General features: G+C 34.3%; 1 protein-coding gene across 1 annotated transcript in view; it reads left to right on the forward strand.

The window, feature by feature from the left end:
• LEMD3 (LEM domain containing 3) overlaps positions 1-16986 on the forward strand; it is a 76371-nt gene extending 59385 nt beyond the window's left edge. The window contains 9 exon segments of the mRNA NM_001315597.1: positions 4881-4960; positions 5045-5190; positions 6217-6318; positions 6427-6529; positions 7195-7373; positions 12459-12540; positions 14276-14381; positions 14482-14560; positions 14784-16986. Coding sequence (NP_001302526.1) covers positions 4881-4960; positions 5045-5190; positions 6217-6318; positions 6427-6529; positions 7195-7373; positions 12459-12540; positions 14276-14381; positions 14482-14560; positions 14784-14947 — 1041 coding nt within the window. The 3' untranslated portion in view covers positions 14948-16986.

The following is a 25468-nucleotide window of genomic DNA, read 5'->3' on the forward strand; positions in this document are numbered from 1 at the left end:
TGGCCCTAGAAAAAGGCAAAAAGACAAAAAAATAAAATAGATTTGTTAAAGATTTAAGAAAACATGCTTTGAATTTAGAAAGATTTCTGTGAGGCAGTGAGAAGTGTGTTGACTCAACTATTGCCTATAAGTAATTATGTTAATAATATACCTACTTTTAAAATTAAAAACTTAATTTCTCCCTGAGTTTTGTCATCAGTTATTAGAAAACTGGTGTTTTATGATATTAGAATACCTTACCTCATGGGTTGGCGAACTACAGCCCATGGGCTTGTTTTTGTATGGCCTGCTCTCTGAGGTCTTACAACATTTTTAAAGGTTGCTTAAAAAAAAAAAAAAAAATAGGAGTTCCCGCCATGGCGCAGTGGTTAACGAATCCGACTAGGACCCATGAGGTTGCAGGTTCGGTCCCTGCCCTTGCTCAGTGGGTTAACGATCCGGCGTTGCCATGAGCTGTGGTGTAGGTTGCAGACAAGGCTCGGATCCCGCGTTGCTGTGGCTGTTGCTGTGGCTGTAGGCTGGTGGCTACAGCTCCAATTCGGCCCTTAGCCTGGGAACCTCCATATGCCGCGGGAGCGGCCCAAGAAATAGCAAAAAGACAAAAAAAAAGAAAAAAAAAGTAATGTGACAGAGACCAGACGTGTATGCTGCAAAGCTTAAAATAGTCACTCTTTGGCCCTTTACAGAAAAAAATTAGCCTATCCCTGCCTTACAGGTTTCTAGGTGGATCCAAACTGTGAATAGTAAAACACTGCAGACGTGAAATCAGGTGGATGCTGTGTATGCTACCATGTTAGCATGAGCTGTTTAATTAGTATAAGCCAGAAAAAAATTTAACTTCTTCAAAAAAAGTCCATTTTATGATACTATGGAATTCCGTGCACTATGTAGATATATATGGAAGTAATGGCGTACTTAAGAACTCAACACCCTATAAAATCTTAAATGAAGTTTTAAATGAATTATCATTTGCTTTTTGAAAATATGTATTCAGAAAGGAACATTCCAGGTAGTGGTTGGATATTGAGGGATATTAACATAGGAAAGAAAAACAGAAAATGAGAAAAATAACAACACCTACCCTTTTCTGCCCTTGCCGTTTTACAACTAAAAGTGTTAAGTTCTTTTGCCTCTATATAATTAGCTTATTAGAGTAAGTGTCCTTGTTAATTTGAACCATTATGTACATTTTAAGGTAATTAATGATATTATTTGTAATATCTTTTCCTAAAATTTTGATACTTATATAACTAGAAAACATAGAAATTTGTTTTTACAGTATTTGAAACTTATGCTTATAGTATAGCCTACTAAATTCTGTGTAGTAATGGAAAAGTCATAATATTCTGTATATTGTATTAATACAAACTGAAGAGCATATATATAAATACAGGTTAAATGCAGTGTATATGTTTCATTGATTTTTTTTTTTTTAAATATCCATGTCTTTCAAGGGTGCTATGATGTCTGTATCTTTGAAGGATAAAGTCTTTGAAAGGAACTAAATGAGTACAAAATCCCTTTTAAAAATCAATACTATGCAAAGAGGAATCAGTGCAATGTCTTCAGCACCGTGTATAACCTGTATTAACCTTGCTTTATGGATTTTCAAAATCCTGTGTAGCTTGTGTTTCATCTAATCCTGATCCATGTGCTATAACCAGAAATGTGTTCTCCTGATGCTCTTTTATCAAAGCTTTAATCTCTAATTTTAGAGCAAGTGAATATGAGCTCTTTGATTTTTCAGTTATATACAAAGTGACTTCTAGTAGTGTATTTATAATAATTGAAACAGTAATTGCTTGATAATTTTGTATAATTATATAACATTTTAAAGCCATATTAAACAAAAAACACTTCATTATTTTCTAGTTCTTACTCATATAAGTATATATCTTTTTTCAATTAAAGTATAGTTGATTTATAATGTGCCAATTTTCATATATCTTTTATAGTTATAAATATATTAGGTTGAAATTTTTTTTTTTTTTTTTTGTCTTTTTGCTATTTCTTTGGGCCGCTCCCACAGCATATGGAGGTTCCCAGGCTAGGGGTCGAATCGGAGCTGTAGCCGCTGGCCTACGCCAGAGCCACAGCAACGCGGGATCCGAGCCGCGTCTGCAACCTACACTACAGCTCATGGCAACGCCGGATCGTTAACCCACTGAGCAAGGGCAGGGACCGAACCCGCAACCTCAGGATTCGTTAACCACTGCGCCACGACGGGAACTCCTGAAATTTTTTTTTTAACTTTTTAAAGCATATAGCTATTTAGCTATTGGCGTGATCTTTTCTGTGTTCATAATATCCCTCTGAAGTGATCTCATACATAAACCATTTCTCAATAATTAAGTACTAACGTTGGTTATAAATTTTTTATATTTATAAATATTGCTGAAATTATCACACTTAAAAAAAAAAAACAAAACCAGATAGCCTATAGTTATCTTAAGCATCTGAAAAATCCTGGTAGTAGTTACACATAAGTAATGATACTAGCAAGATTAGTTCTGCTTCATAAGTTATACTTTCAAATTTGATATATTAAAATAACTGTCAGTTACATATTAGGAACTGATATTGAACTTATCAAATGAGAATCTTGTAATTTCCAGTGCTGTTAAAGAATCTCTACTGTTAAAATGCAATAGCTATTGCTTATAAAAAATTTTAAGCAATTTTAAAAGGTGGCTTCCTACTTGTTAGAAATTCATTTTTTGCACTTCAAAAGTACACAGAGACATGCTTTTGAATAGAATACAGGCTCCACGAGCCCAGGGACTTAATGACTTTTCGCTCAGTGCTACATCTCTAGGACCTAGAACAGCACCTAGCACATGGTGGGCCCTCAATAAATATAAGCTGAGTGAAGGAATTTTCAAGGATGTTTATTACAGTATTATTTGGTGTACTGAAATGAACATTTCACGTTCAATAATAAGGAGTTGACTAGTGTAACAATCACACAATGGAACACTATCTTGTTGGAAAAAAAATGGGGTTTTTCCATGTAAACTGACATTGATACTTATGACACCTCATTCTGTGAGAAAAAAAAAGTAAGTAGAAAAACTGTGTATATAATATAATACCACTTTTGTTTTTAACATTTTGATTTTAAAAATACGTAGACTGTTTATGCACAGTAGTTCTTAAACTTTTTAGTTTCAGGACCCTTTTGTACTCCTAATATTACTGATGATCTTAAATGGCATTTGTTTGTAGGAAATGTATGCAAGTATGTATTTTAAATTTTATTGAAATATAGTTGACTTATAAAATTGTATTAGTTTCAGGTGTACAGCAAAGTAAATCAGTTATACATGCACATACATCCATTCCTTTTCAGATTCTTTTCCCATATAGGTTACTACACATATATTGAATAGATTTCCCTGTACTATACCGTAGGTCCTTATTTCCTGTCTATTTTATACATAGTAATGTGTATATGTCAATCCCAACCCCCTAATTTATCCCTCCCTCTCCCCACATTTCCCCTTTGGTAACCAATAGTTTGGTTTCAAAATCTTTCTGTTTTTATAAGTTCTTTTGGATCATTTTTATTAGATTCTACGTATTAGTGAGTTCATACGATATTTATCTAGTTCTCTGACTTACTTCATTTAGTGTGATAATTTATAGGTCCATCTATGTTGCTGCAGATGGCATTATTTCATTCTTTCTTTATGGCTGAGTAATATTACATTGTATTATGTACTACATCTTTATCCAGTCTATTAATATTTAGATATATATTTGCCATGTTAGAAATTGACATCTGAATATTTACTTATTCATTTAAAATAGGAATAATGAATATTACATGTTAACATTAACAATGTATTTTTATGAAAAATAACTATTTTCCAAAATAAAAATATTTCATGAGAAGTGGCATTGTTTTAATATTTTTGCACCTCTCTTTAACATCTAACTTAATAAAAGATGACTGAATTCTCAGATCTGCTCCTGCATTCTGTCCACTGTAATGCTCTTTTGGTAGTGGGGTACATTCAAGAATATCTAGCCTCACACAGAGGTAGTCAAAACCGAGAAAATATTTTAATTCTCTATTCAGATACTCTTCATTGATACAATGGCAAAACTCTACAAGTTGTAGTTTCTTAAGATTAGTGACAATGTGGAATTTGAAACCATGTCAGTGAACTTTTCATACTAAAGCCTATACATACTAAAGGTCTATTTTGCGCTTAGAATGGATCTTTTACCCATGCAAAATTTTATAGCTCATGACTGGTCATTTGGAAAATATTAGTTCACTAGTTAGGCAGATCTTCCAAATGTTGACACACCGTATAATGCCGTACTCAAAAGTCACATTTGTTAATATCAAACCAGTCCTACTACAAAGATTTTCAAGTATTTTGAAATTGTTAGGCTTATAGTAATGGATACAGTAAGTTTTAAAAATTCTCCTTTTCACTTCGAAAGCTTGAATTTTATCATTGATAACAGTCAGTTGTTTTTCTAGAGTTGACAAGCTTACTTCATTGACTTGAAGTAGATGAAGAAAATAGTTGTGATACAGCAGTCTGAATAATTTGTCATTTGTTCATCTACAGATAGTGTTCCATTTCTAAAAAGTGGCTAATTCACTCTTATCATAATGGTTCTTGAAAAACAAATATTTTTTAAAAATCTTTAAATAAAAAAATGAGAAGAAAACATACCAGAGTGTTAACAGTGGTCATCTTAAGGTGGTCTTTTTTTCTCCTTTTATTTTTCTGTAATGAATAATACATTTTTATTATGTTAAATAGTTTAAAGTGTTATAGCAAGTATGTTATTTATAGGACAGTTTACATATAAAATCAAGTGAATGTGAATTATTAAGAATATTTTCTCTTTTTTATTAGGATTTAGGTCCTGAATATGAAGATATATTTAATATCTCATTGCAGTGGATTTTTGAAAATGGAAAAGATGTTGGAATAAGGTAAAGGATTTGATTTTCACTTTGACCATTTTGTTGTGTGAGAAGTAATTTTGACCCTAAAGTCTCTCAATTATTTTTAAATAGGTGTGTTGGTTATGACCCTGAGGAAGAACTGACAGATATGGTTGATGTACAGTTTTTACAGTCCACAAGACCACAGATGTCCTTCTGGTGTCGTTTTCGACGTGCATTTATTACTGTCACCCATAGGTTATTGTTGTTGTGCTTAGGTAAGTTGTAAGAATGAGAAAGAAGATACATTGGCAGTGTAGGATTTTTGTGTCTATATTCACTAAATGCTAGGGTTGAGAATATACTTCTAGGATAGTTGCCATTATAAATTACATCCAAAAGTCTTCACTAAGGTGTAATGATATTGAGGATTTTAAAATGTTAGTATGGATCTAAGGTTATAAAACAGTCCATGAGGAGAGGTGGAAATAAAACTTTGCTATAAAGCTATCATAGAGAAAGCAAATGTAATGCATAGATAGAAATCTACTTTGAGAACTAGAACAAGAAGTTACAAAAATTAAGCTTATTTTAAAAATAATGTAAATTAACTGCATTAAAATTATTTTTAATTTTAAAAAAATCACTTACCTAGGAGTTCCCTGGTGGCCTAGTGGATTAAGGATTTCATGTTATTGCTGTGACTTGGGTCACCGCTGTAGCATGGGTTTGATCTTTGGCCCAAAGTCTTGGCCAAAGAGAAAAACTTTTTACCTGCATTAAAATTTTCATTCAGAATCTTAGATTTTATGTGACTAATTTTGATTGATAATAGAAACTTAGGAAATACTCATTTTTTTCTTATTTCCTTTAAAAATATTTCAGTTTTCTTAAAGTAAGATGTAGCATGTTTATAGTCTCATAGGACTCACTTTTGTAGTAGTTTAATGAGGTAAAAACAAATATTTGTGAAACATGGTTGTGTTGCTTTGTTTTCAAAAAAAAGGAAGAATTTAAATATTCAGTTGTCATTGTAATGAAAGTTTTTCTGGAGAAACCAAGTGATACTCTGGGATATGTTTAATATTAAGTTTTTCTTTGTGGCTAATTCAAACCACTGTCATGAACGCTTACTCCATTATTCCATTATGGCAGTTAAAATGAAGTATTATTTTTGTTTGCTGTAATTTTTTGCATTATTAATATCAGATTTAATAGCTGATACAGTAACTTCAAGTTAAAATGAATATTATTGAATGCCAGTTACCACAATTTTTAAAACATAGTATGTATAAATATTGCAGGTGTAGTGATGGTTTGTGTCGTTCTGCGTTACATGAAATACCGTTGGACAAAAGAAGAAGAGGAAACAAGGCAGATGTATGATATGGTGGTAAAGATTATAGGTATGATATTTACAAAACTCTGACCTATTTCTAGAATAGTCATTATGTGATAAAGTACATGATGTCCAGGGATTGATTCATTTATAAATTTGTTTGGTTTACTTTCAGATGTTTTACGAAGTCATAATGAAGCTTGCCAGGAAAATAAAGATTTACAGCCTTACATGCCCATTCCCCATGTGCGAGATTCCTTAATACAGCCTCATGACAGGTCTGTTTAAAGCGTTATGTGTTGAAGTCAATCAATCAGAATGTCAGTGTCTTCTGCAGTCATGAAAATTCTGTTGAGAATTGTGACCCTTCTGAACTAGATCCCTTTCACTGGACAGGCTTTACTTTTGTATTTTAAATTCTTTTCTAAATTTTTATCTATAATCTTCCTGATTTTGAGTGGCATAATAGCAGGATTTCTAAGTATGTATTTTTGATTCTTTGTTGTCAATCTCTACCTTATTTCCTTTAATTCCATCTTGATAAACAGACAATAATCAGTGCAGTGATGTTTTACTAATAATGGTTTAAAAGACTTCATTTTGTTGTTAATGAAGCTTTTTTAAATAGAAGAATTAAGCAATTACTTCTTGAAAATAAAAGATAATGGCACATCCCAAAGCAGCATTCTTATTCTAGAAACACATCAGAATCACCAGTGGAGCTTTTATGGGAAAAAAGTTCCAGTGTATTGTCCCACCTTTGGAGATCCAAATTTAGTAAATCTGAGGTTAGGTTTAGACATCTAAGTCTTTTTGAAAGAAACTCTGTAAGCAGTGATAAGAACAGCTAAAGGTAACAGTAACAACTACCTTTAATTACTATTATTTAAGAGCATGACAAGCCAAGGTGATAGTAAATTTGTCACTTTCCTTTAAATGATAGGAAAAAAATGAAGAAAGTCTGGGATAGAGCTGTTGACTTCCTTGCTGCTAATGAGTCTAGAGTTCGCACAGAGACACGAAGAATAGGTGGTACAGATTTTCTGGTTTGGCGGTGGATCCAGCCTTCTGCATCCTGTGACAAAATATTAGTAATACCTTCTAAAGTGTGGCAGGGTCAAGGTATGTATTTTTAAACAACAACAACAAAAGTAATTTTTTCAACTATAGAAGTCTTAAGTGTTTAAAATAGTACAACTGAAAGCTTCCTTCCAATTCCATCCCGTAAAAGATAGCAGTGTTAAGTAAGTCAGATGAAGACAAACATATCACTTATGTGTGGAATCTAAAAAAAGATACAATTGTTTACAAAACTAAAATAGATTCAGATGTAGAAAAACTTGTGAATACCAAAAGGGATAATGGGATATGGGGAGAGATAAATTAGGAGTTTGGGATTAACTATATGCACTATTATATATAAAATAGATAAACAGAGGATCTATTCTATAGCACAGTATTTTGTAAAAACCTATAAGGGAAAAGAACCTGAAAAAGAATTTATATAAATAAATATGTACACACAGACACACACATAAATGTATGTATAAAATCACTTTGCTGTATACTTGAAACTGGTACAACATTGTAAATTAACTATACTTCATTAAAGAAAAATTCAACATGAATTGATAAAGTATTTTTAAAGTGTCCTGCTACTTTCTATATTCGTGTTTCATCCAGGTTTCAGTGTATTAGATGTTCATAAACTTTATGTCAAGGACTGAATTGCCTTAATTTGCATATTTCTAAATGGGCCATGTAAAGAATTATAAATTTAAGTCTCCGTTTACTTGACAGTCTTTGATAAACAGTTATACTGATTAAGGGTTCATGGTCCTAGAAAGGAAGGAGAGTAAATTAAGACACTTACTACTTTACAAATATAAAAAAAAGTGTAATTACTGAGATAATTTCAGCTTGAAGGCAGAAAATCCTGAGATAAAACACCTAGTAGCTATTTGCTTGAAGTATCCCAATTCAATTTTTAGATGGTTGGTAGTGATAAAGTGAAAGTCTATAGACTTATAGCAGGAAGATTTGAATTTTTTGAAGAATGTCATCATAATAAGAATTATTACAAGAGGCTGATAATGAGAAGTTGTTGGGATTTTCTTAATGCTAGTTATGTATCTTACAGAAGGAATTCAATTTTAATATTACATCTGTTTTTATGCTATTAAATATATATAGTTTATTTAAATGTAACTAAATGACTGATCTAGCTTTTTAAAAATAATAGTACATAAAGGTTTGGTTTGATTTAAATATATCTGAGCACAAATATTGTGCTGTATAAAAATGGGCATCTACTGTTTGTTTGGGTTTTTTTGGGGGGTGGGGAGGTCACAGGTACAGACTATGGAAGTTTCCAGGCTACTAGTCAGTGATGGTGTTTTTATGTGAAAAGATAGTTTAGCTTATTAACAAGCTTAATGTTTCTCTCCTTATAAATGCAGTGGTTTAAAAGGTACATGACTGGAGGAATGGTCATTATAGTAGTCTTTTGAATTCACTACCACTACAAACTGTTGTCATTTAATAGTATGTTTCCCAAGTAATTGTTAAGTAATCAACCTTATCGAATATTTAGTTCAATTTCTAAAAAATAATTAAATATGAAATGAGTGATAATATAACATTGGTGTCTCTCAAGTTATTTAATTAATTTATTTATTTTTTGGCCACACCTATGGCATATGGAAGCTCCTGGGCCAGGGATCAAACTTGTGCAGTAGCAACAACCTGAAACGCTACAGTGACAACACCAGATTCTTAACATGCTGTGCCACAAGAGAACTCCCATCTCTTAAAGTTATTATAAAACACCAGTTAAAAATTAATACCTGCTAGGGAGCCAGAGTCTTATTTAATGCTTCTGACAATATAGTGTTTGGAATAAACAGCATTCACTTAAGGCACCCAAAGGTAGTTCCTGAGGCATTTGAAATGTATCATTTAGTAACTGCTGTACCTCTATATGGCAGTGGTAATTAGGGTTTAGTTAGGAAGACAAAGCTTATATCTTAAAAATCAGTTTGAACTTTGGGACTACTTTCTGACTAGAATTGGCCAGGAATAGTTTCTCCCAGGTCTGTTATTTTGTGGAAACTCAGGTTTAGGCTAGCATAAGGTGGTATGAATGCTTCTGTTTTCTCTGGTTCTTCCCCTGCTGGCCCAGGCCATTATTGGAATTTCAAGGAAGTCAGATTATTTGAAGCTAATGGGTCATCTAAGAACAGAACCTGCATGCTACTAGAGAAATTTGGAAGCTATTAGAGGTTCACACACCATCTTGATCTGGGGTTTGGCAAAGATTTTTCATGTCTAATTATCATTCTTCCACACCATATCAAGCACTGTTCAGACATTCACACCCCAGATGTTTCCTGTCACTGGTACATCTGAAATCTTTAATTGATATGCTCTGTTCTGTATCACAGACTCATCTTTTCAACTTTCCTGATTTATGTATTTGAGAACTCCAGAATCTCTGATTTTTCAGTGCACCTTTCTCCAGTTCCTTAGCCTTCTTCCTATCTTTACTTCTTTTCCTATTCATCTTCATTTCCATGATCTATCTTTTCAGTCTCTCTCTTCCTAAGTACCCTTAAGTCATTACCTATCCTTTTTTTTTTTTTTTTTTCCGGGTCGTCTTTTTGCCTTTTCTATGGTCTTGTCCCATGGCATATGGAGGTTCCCAGGCTAGGGGTCTAATAGGAGCTATAGACGCCGGCCTACACCAGAGCCACAGCAACGTGGGATCCGAGCCTTGTCTGGAACCTACACCACAGCTCCCGGCAACGCCAGATCCTTAACCTACTGAGCAAGGCCAGGGATCAAACCCGCAACCTCATGGTTACTAGTTGGATTTGTTAACTACTGTGCCACGACGGGAACTCCGTATCCTTCATGTTATCCTGGTCAATTTCAACTAAGGATGAAATTATTTATCTATGCCTATATATGCAAGTGGCTGAGCATAGCAGGAGAAAATCATACAACTTGGCAGACTGATACAGTCATAAAAATTCAATTAAGCCTTCCATACTACTTATCTTTCTTGTTCTTAACATTTTTTATTAGACACTTCACTTTCCTACTCTATTCAATAGCAAAAATCGATTTCTTCCCCTCTATTCAAACCTTTGCCCTTCTCCTTCCTCTTCTAATTCTTAGCTGATGACCCAAATAGAAACAATTGATTGTACTTTACTTGCCTCAAATCTGCACCATCAAATCCATAGAATTACCAAAATCTACACTCATTTTCAACTATTCCAATTGAAGAGCTGTCTGATTTAGCAAAGACCAGACCCCTTCTTTTTAGAGGATCCCTCTGGATCTTATTCCCTCTAGTCTTAAGTGTCTTCCCTTACTGTGTTTTAAATCCCCGCCTTTCCTGGATCTTTTTCATTAGCACTTAAACATACTGTAGTCACATCTTTTTTTTTTTAAGGCTGTACCCATGGCACATAGAGGTTCCCAGGCTAGGAGTCGAATTGGAGCTGTAGCTGCTGGTCTACACCACAGCCACAGCAACGCCAGATCTGAGCCACATCTGCAACCTACACTGTAGCTCATGGCAATGCCAGATCCTTAACCTGACTGAGGCCAGGGATCGAACCTGTGTCCTCAGGGATACTAGTCAGATTTGTTTCTTCTCTACCATGACGGGACTCCTGGGGTCACATATTTAAAACACATTGTTGCACTCTTCATTGTCTTATAGCTGTCACCCTCTCTACCTATTTATAGCCAAATAGCATTGAACAGATTACTCACTGTCTTTACTTTCATTTATTCTCCAGCTGACTCCAATCTATTTTCCATCCTCATTATTTCGAGGAAACAACTCTCAAATTCCAGTATTGCTAAATTCAGTGGACGTTTTTCTTTTCTGTTCTTATTTAAAAGTGGTAACAGTTGAGCCTGCCTTGAAACTCTTCTGTTTTGGCTTTGTTGTTGCCACTTCTGGTTTCTTACCCTGTCTCTACCATTTCTTTAGTCTTCTTTTCTAGATTTTCCTGGACCTCTAGATGTTGGAGTTTTTCCAGGCCATCCTTTATCATTCTCCCTGTCTTCTCAGGTGATCTTAGGCAGCAACTTCATTTACCATATATGTCGATAACTTTCAAATTTATATCTTGCACTAAATCTTCTGTTTTGGTTTTCATATTTTTATACCCAGCCATATACTTGTCTTCTCTGCTAAGAAGTACCACAAATTTGGCACGTGCGCAAACACTTTATCTTCTCTCTCCAAACTGACCTGTCCTCCAGTGTTCTTATCTAAGTAATGATACCTACTCCTCTCAGCTGGTTCTGCTATAAGCCTGGGGAGTCATCCTTGATTTCTCCCTGAGACCCCAGATGTGCAGCCTTTAAACAAATCATGTCAGATCTACTTCATAATACATCCTGATTCTGTTCACTTATTTCCATCTGCATTGTTGGCTTGTCTTATCCACAACACTATCATCTTCCTCTTAGACATAACCTTCTAACTCGTCTCCTTGAATTCACTTTTGCCTCCATCTAATTGATTCTCCATATCACAGTCTATTTAAAATCTTTGTTAATTTTCAAAGATAGATCTCATCATACTATTCCTTTCCTTAAAACATTTGAGTGACTTCCCATTGGTCTTATGATAACGTCTAAACAATACTTTAATGTGGCCTATGTGGTCCTCCATAATCTGACCTCCCCCTTCAGGTTTTTTATATTTTTGCTGTCTGCAGCCGAGTCACAGTGGCTATCTTTTAGTTACTTGAATATACCAAGTTCCTTCTTGTCTCGGGCTTTGGACAGGCTATCACCTTTGCTTAAGATGTCCTTTTCATCTTTCTTTACTCCGCCTATTTTTATTTATTCTTTAGGTACCAGCATAAATTTTACTTCCTCCTCAAAGTGTTATCTGATATTCACAGATTAGCTTAAGTTACATTGACAACTTTCTGTTCTCTTTCTTGGGATTTACCACAATTACAATTTCTTGGGTGACACTTTTTCATCTCTCTTTCTCCCCCACTAAGCTGTAACTCTATGAGAAGAATAACTGGATCTGTCTTATTCACCTCAATCCAGAATTCTGCCTCAAAGTAAAATCATGCAATGAACAGTTTTTAAATAAACTGGATGACTGAATACCTTTCAACAAAATGGAACAATGGAAAATAATAAAATTAATTTGTTTTTTTATAGCATTTCATTTAGATAGAAGAAATTCACCACCAAATAGTTTGACGCCTTGTCTAAAGATTCGAAATATGTTTGATCCAGTCATGTAAGTATTATGATCAAAGGTACATGTAATTTTTATTTAGAATATTTGGCTGAAAAATGCATGATACTCTTATAATGCTGTCTATAATTAAAAAATCTCTTTTCTGAATCTCTAACAATTGAAATGTTATATTTTTCTCATTTCTTCTTTTTTTATTAAATTTCAAGCAAAGATTTCACAAGAATACATAGATGTATAATGATTTGTAAAGCTTTTATAAATATTTATATCCACTGTGAGTCCCCATAGCAGATAAATGTTTAAGTCAAATTAATGACAGATATGGTGACAAACAATACCCTTATTAAATGTTTAAGTCATGCTGCCAGCATTCTTTGCCTCAGTAGACAATAAAGATAAAAAATCTGCTATTTAAAAATTTCCAGTCTCTAATTGTAAAAAGCTTTTTATAGGAGTTCCCATCGTGGTGCAGCGGAAATGAATCCAACTAGGAACCATGAGGTTGCGGGTTCGATCCCTGGCCTCACTCAGTGGGTTAAGGATCTGGCGTTGCCGTGAGCTATGGTGTAGGTTGCAGACATGGCTCGGATCCCGCGTTGCCGTGGCTGTGGCTGTGGCCGGCAGCTGTAGCTCTGATTGGACCCCTAACCTGGGAACTTCCATATGCCACGAGTGCAGCCCTAAAGAGCAAAAAAAAACACACTTTTTTACAAAGATGTACACACCTTCCTTTGTACAAGACCTGTCTATCTGTCCATGCAATATTTGAGAAACTTTTCTGTCTACATAATTACAGCAGCATTTGCATCCAAAGAATGGCACAGAGACAAGTTGTTGCCTTAGAATCCATAATATTTCACGTATAGGCTCTAAAAAGCTTTAGAATTTGCTTAGTAGAGGCTATTGCTTATCTGCCCAGGGATAGAACAGGTCAAATTCTGTTTTTGAAAACTGACAATGGAAATTGTATTTCTTATAAAATATCCATAAGTCCCATCTAATAACTCATTTATTTCAAGAAATAGTTGATATGGTCAGATTCCAAATAAGTGACAGCAAAATTGTAAATGTAAGGAAGCACTGTCAGCACACACACGCCCACACCCTCACACCCTCCATTTTGCAGCAGTAGAAACAATTAACAGTGTGCTGATCCCTCTATTGGGAATCTTACCTCATACCTTGGGAATTAGGAAATCTATGCCAGTCCAGTATTTATTATGTGAAATAAAGATTTATGATTTGAAAGTAGCTGCCTTTTCCTCTGCCCCACCATCTACATCTCATAAGAAAGACAAATGTGCACTATTGTAGCAGAAAAACTTTGATAATAATAAAGGGACTTATTTATGCAAAATGTTTGTCCTGTATTACTTTTCTGTTATTTTGGAAAAGAGAAGGTCAGAATACACTATAAACTTAAGAATTTTCCTTAAGTTTAGGAAATTGAAAATGTCACTAAAATATCATATTTAACTTTTACAAGTTTACTACAACTCCTTAAAGTGCTTATGTCTACATAGAAAAGAGAAATAACTGTAAGTACATAGGATTTTAAACGGAAATGACAGCACATTTATTCTGCTGTGATGGACTGATCCTTCATTGCCTTGGCTTGTGTGTTCTTACACTGGAAAGTGAAAGCAGGGCGGGGACTCCTGAATGAATTTTTTCAACTACCTACTGCTAGTTACAATATGTATATTGTAAGAGACAAAAGACTTCTTTCTGAGTAGAAATGTGGTTGTTGATTTGTGTTTTCATTAACTTTTAGGGAAATAGGGGATCAGTGGCATTTGGCAATTCAAGAAGCAATTTTAGAAAAATGCAGTGATAATGATGGCATTGTTCACATTGCAGTAGACAAAAATTCACGCGAGGTAAAGTAACTTTTACTATTGAATTCTGTACTTCAGGTTTGTTGCTACTAAACTAAGATTATTTCTTTTCTTTCTTCCTTTTTTTTTTTTAATATCACAGGGTTGTGTATATGTTAAATGTCTGTCTCCAGAATATGCTGGGAAAGCTTTTAAGGCATTGCATGGCTCTTGGTTTGATGGTAAGAAATTTGATTATTACATACATTTTGGAAAGATAATTTATGGCTTACCGTTAGACTATAGCAGATTTTAAATGAAAGACTTTTAGGTTAGCATTTTTAGAGCAATAATTTTAGATTTTTGTTTATGTTTTGTGTTCTTATGTCTTTTACCACAGTTTATTTTCTATAAATATTAAGCATATTCGTACAGATCTAAAATATTATTTTTATCTTACAACAGGGAAATTGGTTACAGTAAAATATTTACGACTAGATAGATATCACCATCGCTTTCCCCAAGCTCTTACTTGCAACACTCCCTTGAAGCCATCAAATAAACATATGAACTCTATGTCTCATCTTCGTCTTCGGACTGGCCTAGCCAATTCGCAAGGAGGTTCCTGAAAAGACTTTCTTCCACTCCTAGGACTGTTCTTTACAATAGGAAAACTCCTGTTTGGCTTTCTGTCTCCTTTTTTAAATGCTTTTTGTATGTATTTTTATTGAATACAGCGCTGTTTGAATGTTTCAGAAATCTTAAGGTTCCAAAGGGACTTAGCAGTGAGGCAGCAATGCTGAGTACATAGAATAATTCTTTCATTCAGTTTTTGGAGCTCAGTTAAGCCAATGCACTTAAAGTTTTGCATGAGGAACATTGACCTTATTAAGCATTTTCAGATGTGGTGGTTGTATTTTTGCACCAAGAAGTGTTTGGATAACCACACAAAAGCATGGTGAAAAGGCTTCTTGTATTTCCATAATTTCCTGTAAACTAATGTTGTGAATTTTTGTATACAGTCACCTATATAGTTCTTTACAGGCTAATGTGGTAAAACTGTTAATTTCCCAATTTAATCTTAGGTTTCTGTTGCTTGTAAGAGATTCATTTGTTACCGCTGGAATATGAGAAAAATCATTTTGGGTTTAGTGGTTACATATAAGTATAAGAGGATGTACATGTACTTAAACTGGCTTTTGTATATATGTATAAATGCTGGTGATGGCGAAAGTAGTCTTGTTTTGTGAGGATGTCTGCATTAAAGCAGTAAAATAAGCTTCCTATTTTATTCATAATCTAATGTATGTGTATATATGTATGTGTATATATGTGTGTATGTATATATATGTATGTGTATATGTGTATATATACACACACATATATACATATGGCTGTACTATCATATAGATCAAACAGCCAAACACCTGGAAGTATTAGATACAAGTTTAAAATATCTTTTATAGGTTTTATATAAAAATGTATGAGTTTGTGTGAAAGTTCTGATACCAGTTGTAATGGATTCAAATTTATGTGAGCAATAAAGAAGCAATTGGCAGATGTTGGAAAAGTATTTTGTGAAAAGCTGTATTTATTATAAATACTAGGGCTATGACATAGTGCTGTTGGAATTAAGTCATTTTCCCTATCTATTTATAATTTAAAGAAATGTTAGCTTCCCTGTTGTATGTCAGGTTTAAAGCAGGGCACATTGTTGCAGCAAAATGTGTATTTGAAAAATTGTATTTGCAATTTTGGGTCATGAGAGTTTGCAGTATACTAAATGCACAAGTGATGGTCACTTTGTGCCTCAGTATTTACTTTGTTTCAGTAAAGTTACTTTATTATTGTTTAAGATTTCAGATTAAAATAGTTACCAAGCAAAGTTTACTTGTAACAATTGGCTTTTTAAAAATAACCTGTTGATACATCATTGTCAGTCCAAATGAATATGTGAAACAGCTGGCATTGTACCAATTTTGATTTTGCTTAAAACTCAGTTTTCCTTTTTTTTTTTTTTAATTGTATATGTGTTGGGTTTGCAGCATGAACTTGCACAGTTAATGCACGTTTTCTGGTTAAGTAAACATGATGCACACTGTTCTGTAACAGAAAACCCTATTGTGCCTTACCTATGTGCTTTTGTGGGCACCATGTTTATGAAGAATAAAAAATGATTTGTTATCTGAAGAGAATAAATTTTAAATTCTCAGTTTATGTCTCAGATGCTAAAGTGTGAAATATAAATATATATAATATATAAAATAACCAATCTTTCTGTATTTTATGTGCATCACAGTGCTTTATCTGAGCTTAGTGATCCCATCTTGTGACCTGTTGCAAGAGTGAATGTAAAAACTAGCTGTGGCATTTTAAAAGGTCGCCTTTTTGATGCAGATGCATCTTTTTCTTGCTTCTAAGACATGTTCCATGTAAACATTGTACATTTATTATTGTAATATATACTATTATGCAACTTATTTTACCTGAAACTGTTAAGTTGACCAAGATCCCTCCCTGCAAGACAGATGGGAATGTGTATATTAACTAGATATTTGAGAAGTTCTGAAGTTTGATGTACTCTGTTACTTGTCCTGTTTAAAAAAGGAAAAGATTCTAATTAAAAATTTATTAGGTTTTTTTTTAATGTGTCTTGGCTTTTAAAAAATTTTTAAGTGCCCTGCGTCTTTATTTATTTATTCATTCATTTTTACCAGTGAAAATAGGTACCTTTAGTTTAAATCTTTTTGAGTATTTGTAATATATGTATGTTTATAAAAATGGATGAAGCCCTTAAGGTTAATTTTAACCATCCATTCCTCAGCATCTTTTCTTTATGAAAAAACATCTTTGTCTAACTTTCAAGTGTTTGGCTGAAACTGGGGCAAGAATGTAAATCAGAAGTTTCACTAAAACACTACTTAGTTTAGCTAGACATTATTTTCTTAGCAAGAATTTCTCAAAAAAGGAAGCCATTTTTTTACATATTCTGGTTCAAACTCCTTACATAAGTAAACAGTTTATGGGCTAACTACTTTGATTAGCATTGGTTTAGATCTTTTTGGTGGTTTAATCAAACAAAAAGAAGACTTGATGAGTCAGTCATTTGGTAGACTTTTATTGATTGCTAACAAATGTCACACACTGTTATATGTTGGGGATACAAAGAGGAAAAGTCATAGCCCAATTCTCCAGATGGACACAATCTAGAGAAATAGTGTAGGGCAGATAAATTAAAAGTTAATGTGGAGAATATAGTGAGAGAAGAAAGAATGAATTCTGGGAGTAAAGAGAGGTAGCTTATGCATCTTAATAGATGGAGAAGACATCAGGGCAGATGAGGCAACATTTATCGACCACTTCTTCGTTAGTATAGATAGAATAAGTCTCCTTTCCCCCTGAGCTCTTAGGGAAGCCTCTGTTATCATGATGAGCTCATAAAAGTCAGTGCGTGGAACCTGAATTTTTACAAAATCCATTTTCATGCTCATTGGTGTATAGATTCTGAAATGTCTTGTGATTCTAGAAGTCTAGTATTAGCATTCATTATAATTTCCTTATGTAGGTGCTCAGTGTTTGGGTGACAAGTTGTGATTTCCAAGTGAACAGTATTTTGATGTATCATGTGCCTAGAACACTTTGTTGAATAAGATTGACCTTGCAATTCTAACTCCCTGCTCCTAGTGACAGTACATTACTGTAGGTCACCTACACAGCTTCTTCGCCCTTTTTTCCTAGACTTATCTCAGCAAGTCACTTCTTACAGATGACTCAACAAAGGATGCTAAGCCAAGCAGAATTTTGGCAGCCACTCTTTTGGAAAGGATGCTCAAGAACAGGTACTTGACTGAAAATTAGAAACCAAAAGTTGTAGTTTAAAGAAACTCAGTGTCCACAGTGCTCATTCTACTGATCTAGGGAGCCTCACTAGCTACTGCCTTTAAGCTCCATTGGAGAAACTTCATGACTAGAAATGCATCCTGATGGAAGATTTCTACACTTAAGAACCTCTAGGAGGGGCATCAGGATATACTCACTTGGTTGATTCTTAATTTAAAAGCAGTAGAACCTGTGTATTTAGATATAGTTTCTTCCATGGGTGACACCAGAGACTTGCACTTGCTCCTTAGTGTTGGAAAGAAGGCTGCCTAGGCGTAGAGAGCATGGGATGATGAGAAACAACTATATATAAACTACAAACAGTTTTTTTGTGTTGAACTGTTGAACACAAGACAATCATTAGAGATAGGAAAGGTGGGTGATGATCAGATCATGGAAAGCTTTGTAGGTCACATTCTGAAGTTGGATGTGGGTTGAAGGGAGATAAGGGTGAAAATTTCTTGGGGTGAAAAATGAAGAAAGGATTTGAAAAATGCCTAAGAGATAAAATAGGAAGGACTTGATTAATTGGGTATTGAGAAGGAAATTGTCCAATTTTCTAATATGGGGACTCTTTACAATCCCAACATTTGGAAAATAAGTGATAAGTAACAAATAGGATGGTAAAGATGCTAAGTTCAATTTTTGGATACTTTGAGATTGGGATGCCTATGGAATATTCAGGTGGAGGTTTTTGATAATGAATTGGATTTCCAGTTCTGAGGTAATTTGAGAAAAATCTGAGCTAGAGATACAATTTGGGAGTTAAAACTACGAAGGTGTATTAGATGACCCAGAGAGAGAGAGTCCATATGGAGACAGAAATTTAGTTTAATCCCAGTTCTGCCATATTTATCTGTGTGGCCCTTAGATGGAGGTTTGGGATGGGATGAGATATTAAGCAAATTTTGAAACAACTTAAGAAGCTGGAATTTGAAAAGGTCTTTGAATGGGATGAAGTCAAAGTAGAAGTTTAGTATGACTGTCAAATTTTGGCTTGGGCAACTGATTAGATGGTGGTGACTTCCCCTGTATTATGGGTTAGGTGGAAGCAAAATGCTTGTCAGGATGCTAAGATAAGACTTCCCAAAATCTGTAAAAGACAAAATAATCTTGACATTTCTTTTTCTATTATAAGACATTGTTAGAGAAAGGGTAAGAGAGGACCGTCTTTGAGAATCTTTACTCTAAAAACCAGATCCGTTAATTTACATAATATTCTAGCATTGCTATGATTATCTGATATTAAATGGAAATTTGCCTGATTTGTAGAAAAGTGAGATGTTGAGTAGATCTGTAAATCTGTGACTGTTAAAAGAAGGAGTAAATACAAAAGTTGATTTTTAAATAGGACTGTTTATAAATGGTTTGCACCCAAGACTAGGAACTTGTTTGATGCTGTATATTACGCTTTTGTAAAGCGTTTGTAAACTAGTCACATATTACAGGCCTTTTTTTTTTCTTTAGTGACTTGACTTCACTTCTTCTTAGATGTATTGAATTAATTTAAAATTTTGACTTTAAAGCACAGTTTTATTTTTTACAGTTCCATATCTGCAATACTCCCTTTTGCTTAAAAAAATTAATATGATGTATATTTTGATATTTCAGTCGTTCTTTATTTCCTACTGAGTAATAGCCAAAACTCAAGTTGGACTTTAAGGCCTCCCTTTGTCTAGACCAGTGTTGTCCAAGGCTTAATGTCAGCCATGTGTAATTTAAACAACTTTTTTCATTTTTTAAGGTTTTATTGAGATTTAGTTGATTTACATTGTCATAATAATTAATGCCTTACAACAAAGTGATTCAATTATATATATGGGAAAAGAATCAAAAAAATGAATGTATGTGTGTGTGTGTGTGTGTGTGTGTGTGTGTGTGTGTGTGTGTATGTATTCATTCTTTTCAGATTCTTTTCCCATATAGATTATCACTGAGTATTGGGTAGAGTTCCCTGTGCTATAGGGCAGGTCCCCCCATTGGCCAGTCGTTCCATATACTACAGTGTGCATACGCCAATCCCTCACCCCCACCACCTGTCCCCTTTGATAACCATAAGTTTGTTTTCAAAGTCTGTGAAGCTGTTTCTGTTATGCAAATAAGTTCATTTATTTCCTTTTTTTTTTTTTTTTTTTAGAGTCCACTTATCGGTGATATCATGTTTGTCTTTCACTGTCTAACTTCACTTAGCATGATAATCTCTAGATCTATCCATGTTGCTAATTCAAAAAGATACATGCACTCCAATGTTCATAGCAGCACTATTTACAATAGCCAAGACAGAAGCAACCTAAATGTCCCTTGACAGAGGCATGGATAAAGAAGATACATGTGTGCATGTGCGTACGCGCGCGCGCGCACACACACACACACACACACACACACACTCTCAATGAAATATTACTCAACCAGAAAAAAGAAATAATGCCATTTGTAGAAGCGAAAAAATTTGATGGCCACATTAAAAATTTTAAAATGGGTGAGATTAACCTTGATTTTATTTAACCTTCTATATCCAGAATATTATCATCTCAATATGTACTAAATGTTGATCTATAAATTAATAATACAACATTAAATAATGAGCTATTTTACATGTTTGACATTTAGAATATAGATAACATTTACTTCTGTGTTGTTTGACTTACAGAGCTAAAACTTGTATAGTTGGTCACCTTATTCATAGCCCATCTTAATTCATGTGCTGTATTTTCATTGAAAATGCTTGGCCTATATTTAGATTTCATAAAACCTACAGTTTCAAAAAGTTTATTCACATACCCAAGTTCTTCCAAATATACTTAAAAGTTTTCCTGTAACTGAATCAAGTATCAGTTGTTAAATTTACCTTAATTCAAATTCATTCTTCAGTCATGCTAGCCACATTTTAAGTGCTCAGCCATATGTAAATACTATGGTAGTAGTAGGTGCCCTTTGAGAGTTTAATTTGCATCTCCTGATTATAGTTTTTGGCTTCTACATTCTTCTTCAAATATTCTTTAATACTTTTTTCCCCTTTTTTTTCTTGTGACACGAGGACCTTCTGATAAGGAAATGATTTACATCTGCCTAAGGGAGTAGACTCTGAAAAATACACAAAGTAAGCCTGTTACATGTTCTCTACAACTAAACTCAAGACCTCTGGAAAAGCCATAAACTGAAACTATTTCCTTTGATGATCAAGTCAGCCTGCTCAGAGACAGTCTGCTTAGCCTAACCTTTTGCTAGCTGCCAGCTAATCAGTTTATTAAAAAACTGTTGTAAATAAAACTTAACTGTTCCTAAACTGTCTGCAGTTCATCCCTCCCTTTTCTTACCTCGTTTACATTTTTCTCTCTTTTTGCTTTAAGTTTTTAATTGTCTACCTCATGTGACTAAATTTGCATACAAGTAACCAATTATTTCTGAGTTGTTCTTTCATACACCACAATCTTGTTTTTTCTCCTGCTTAGTTGGTTACTCCTTTTCAGTCTCCTCTGCCACCTCCTCCCCCTTTACTCAGTCTTTTTTAATACTGCAGTGCCCTGGTCCACTGAGCTCCTTTGCTGCTCTCTAGCTAGATGTTTTCTCCAAGTGGACCTACTCCGGCTTAATGAATGACTCCCAAATTTCTATCCACAGCCTTGACTCATCCCCTAGGTCTAGACTTGTTTATTCATCTTAATGCTTGATATCTCAGTTTAGATAACTAAAGTTTTTTCACATTTTACACACCAGAACAAAACTCTGATTTCCATGCCTTATTGCCTCCAAACTTACTCTTCTAGTCTTTTCTCAGTCAGTTATACCATACGTGTCAGTAGGCTTAAGTTAAAAAGCTAGGAGTTATTTTTTATTTTTTTCCCTCACTTCTCACATTCAATTAGTTAATCCTTTCGGCTATTCCATGTCTGTCTGTCTATCTATCTACCTGTCTATCTAATTTCTAGTCTCTCCATCCTCTTGATACCATCATTCATGTCTTGCCTGGAATGCTATAGAAATTTCCTAAGCTGATCTCCAGCTACAGTTCATTTGCCATGCAGGAATCAAATTTGTCTCAGAACATGACATTCCCTAAAATAAAATCTAATAATTCCCACTGCATTTAGAATAAAATCCAAATTTCTTATCATGGCCTTCAGGGCCCTCTACGCTAGCCTATGGCCATGTCTTCCAATATTTCTCCTATCATGCCTCTTTACCTACTCTAGTTCACTTTTGACTCCTCAGATACACATCTTACCTTAGGGCCTTCAAACTTGTTCTCTCTGGGCCTGGATCTTGACATTTGGTGAAGTCCAATTTATTATTTTGTTTTGTTTTGGTATCTAAGAGCCACTGCCTAACCCTAGGTCATGATAATATACTTTTACGTATTCTTCTAAGAATTATATTATTTTTGCTGTCATGTTTAAGGTCATTATCCATTTTGAGCTAAGTTTTACATGATATGTGATCCAGCTCCATTGTTTTATATGTGGATGTCCATTTGGGATGTCCTGGCACCATTTGTTGAAAAGACTGCTTTCCTTCATTGAATTATCATATCACTCTTGCCGAATATTGGGTGACAGTAAACGTGAGGGCTTATTTTTGGACTCCTAGTTCTATTATATTGGTTTGAACATATACCCTTATGCCAGTACCACCACCCCCCCTTTTTTCTTTTTGGCCACGCCCATGGCATTTGGAAGTTCCCAGGCCACAGCAGCGACCCAAGCCACTGCACTGATAATACCAGATCCTTAACCTGCTGTGCCACAAGAGGACTCCCACACTGTCTTGATTACTCTAGTTTTATAGTGAGTTTTGAAATCAGGAACTGTGAGTCATCTTTTCCTTTTTCAAGACTGCTAGCTATTCTAGGTCCCTTGATTTTCCTATGAATTTTAGGATTAGCTTCAGTTACTGCAAAGAAGCCAGCTGGAATATTGACAGAAATTGTGTTGAATCTGCACATCTTAATATTAAGTGTTGCAGTACATGAAAATCAGATGTCTTTCCATTTATTTAATGTCTTTATTTTCAGTCAGCAATGTTTTTATAGTTTTCAGAGTGTAAGTTTTATACTTGTTTTGTTAAATTTATTCCTGGATATATTATTCTTTTTGATGCTATTACAAATGGAATTTTTAAATTGAAGTATAGTTGATTTACAATGTTGTATTCATCTTTGTATACAGTAAAGTGATTCAGTTATATGGATGTATGTGTATACACACACATACACACATATTCTTTTTGATTGCAGTTTACTACGGGATATTGAATATATTTCCCTGTGCCATACAGGAGGACTTTCTTTATCCATTCCATATGTAATAATTTTGCATCTGCTAGTCCCAAATTCTCAACCCATCCCTCTCCCATTCCCCACTCCTTGGCAACCACAAGTCTCTTTTCTATGTCTGTGAATCTTTCAGTTTCATAGGTGTTCATTTGTGACATATTTTAGATTCCACACATACAAGTAATATCATACAGTATTGTCTTTTTCTGACTTAGTATGATAATCTCTAGGTCCATCCATGTTGCTGCAAATAGCATTATTCCATTCTTTTTTATGTTGAGTAGTATTCCATTTTCTTTATTCATTCCTCTGTCAGTGGACATTTAGGTTGTTTCCATGTCTTGGCTATTGTGAATAGTGCCGCTATGAACATAGGGGGTGCATGTATCTTTTTAAATTACAAGTTTTGTTTGGATGTATGCCCGGGAATGGGATTTCAGGATCATGGCAATTTTATTTTTAGTTTTTTAAGGCACCCCCGTGCTGTTTTCCATAGTGGCTGCATCAGTTTACATTCCCACAAACTGTGTAGGAGGGTTCCCTCTTCACACACTCTCCAGCTCTTGTAGTCTTTGTTGGTGGCCATTCTGACCATGTGAGGTGGTACCTCATTGTAGTCTGGATTTGTGTTCACTATTAATTAGCTATGTTAAGCATCTTTGCTTGTGTCTGTTGGCCATCTGTATGTTTTCTTTGAAGAAATGTCCATTAGGTCTTCTGTGCATTTTTCAATTGGGTTGTTTGGGTTTTTTTGTTATTGAGTTACATGAGCTATTTGTATATTTTGGAAATTAAGCCCTTATCACTAGCATTGTTTGCAAATATTTTCTCCTGGTTCATAAGTTGCCTTTTCATTTTGTTTATGGTTTCCTTTGCTACAAAAGTTTGTAAGTTTGATTAGGTCCCATTTGTTTATTTTTGCTTTTATTTCTATTGCCTTGAGAGACTGACCTAAGAAAACATTGGTAAGATTCATGTCAGAGAATGTTTTGCCTATGTTCTCTTTAGGAGTTTTATGATATCATGTCTCACATTTAAGTGTTTAAGCCATTTCGAGTTTATTTTTGTGTGTGGTGTGAAGGTGTGTTCTAATGTCATTGATTTACTTGCAGCTGTCTAGCTTTTCCAACACGACTTGCTGAGTCTTCTCCATTGTATATTCTTGCCTTCTTTGTCAAAGATCAATTGACCATAGGTGTGTGGGTTTATTTCTGGTCTCTCTATTCTGTTCCATTGATCTGTATGTCTGTTTTTATGCCAATACCACTCTGTTTTGAATATTGTAGTTTTGTAGTATTGTATGTAGTCTTGGAGAGTTATGCCTTCTGCTTTGTTGTTTTTCTGCATTGGCAATTCTGGGTCTTTTGTGGGTTCATATAAAGTTAGGATTAGTTGTTCTATTTCTGTGGAAAATGTCATGGATAATTTGATAGAGAGAGCATTAAATCTGTAGATTGCTTTGGGTAGTATGGCCATATTAGTGGAATTTTTTTTAAATTCTCTTTTGGATTGTTCATTACAAATATGTAGCATACAATTGATTTTTGTATATTGAACTTGTGTCTTGTCATCTCATTGTATTTGTTTATTTGTGCTAATAGGTTTTGGTGAATTCCTTAGAATTTCCTCTATTCAGAATCATGTTCTCTGCATATAGATAGTTTTAATTTTCCTAGATGCTTTTTTTGTTTGTTTGCTTGTTGTTTTTGGCTTAATTGCTCTGGCTAGTACCTCCAGTACAGTGTTGAGTAGAAGTGGTAAGAGCAGACATCCCTGTCGTGTTTCTGAAAATTGGAAAGAAAGCATTCAGTCTTTTAAGTACAATGTTAGCTGTGGATGTGCTGTATCTTCATTTCACTGACCTCAAAGTGTTTACTTCTTTTCTTTGATCAAGTTGAGGTATTCTCTTCTATTTCCAGTTTGTTAATTGATTTTATTATGAAGGGTATTGGATTTTATCAAATGCTTTCTCTCTGTCTACTGGGATGTTCATATGATT

This window comes from Sus scrofa, chromosome 5 (genome assembly GCF_000003025.6).
Source record: "Sus scrofa isolate TJ Tabasco breed Duroc chromosome 5, Sscrofa11.1, whole genome shotgun sequence".
Classification (NCBI taxonomy): Eukaryota; Metazoa; Chordata; class Mammalia; order Artiodactyla; family Suidae; genus Sus; species Sus scrofa.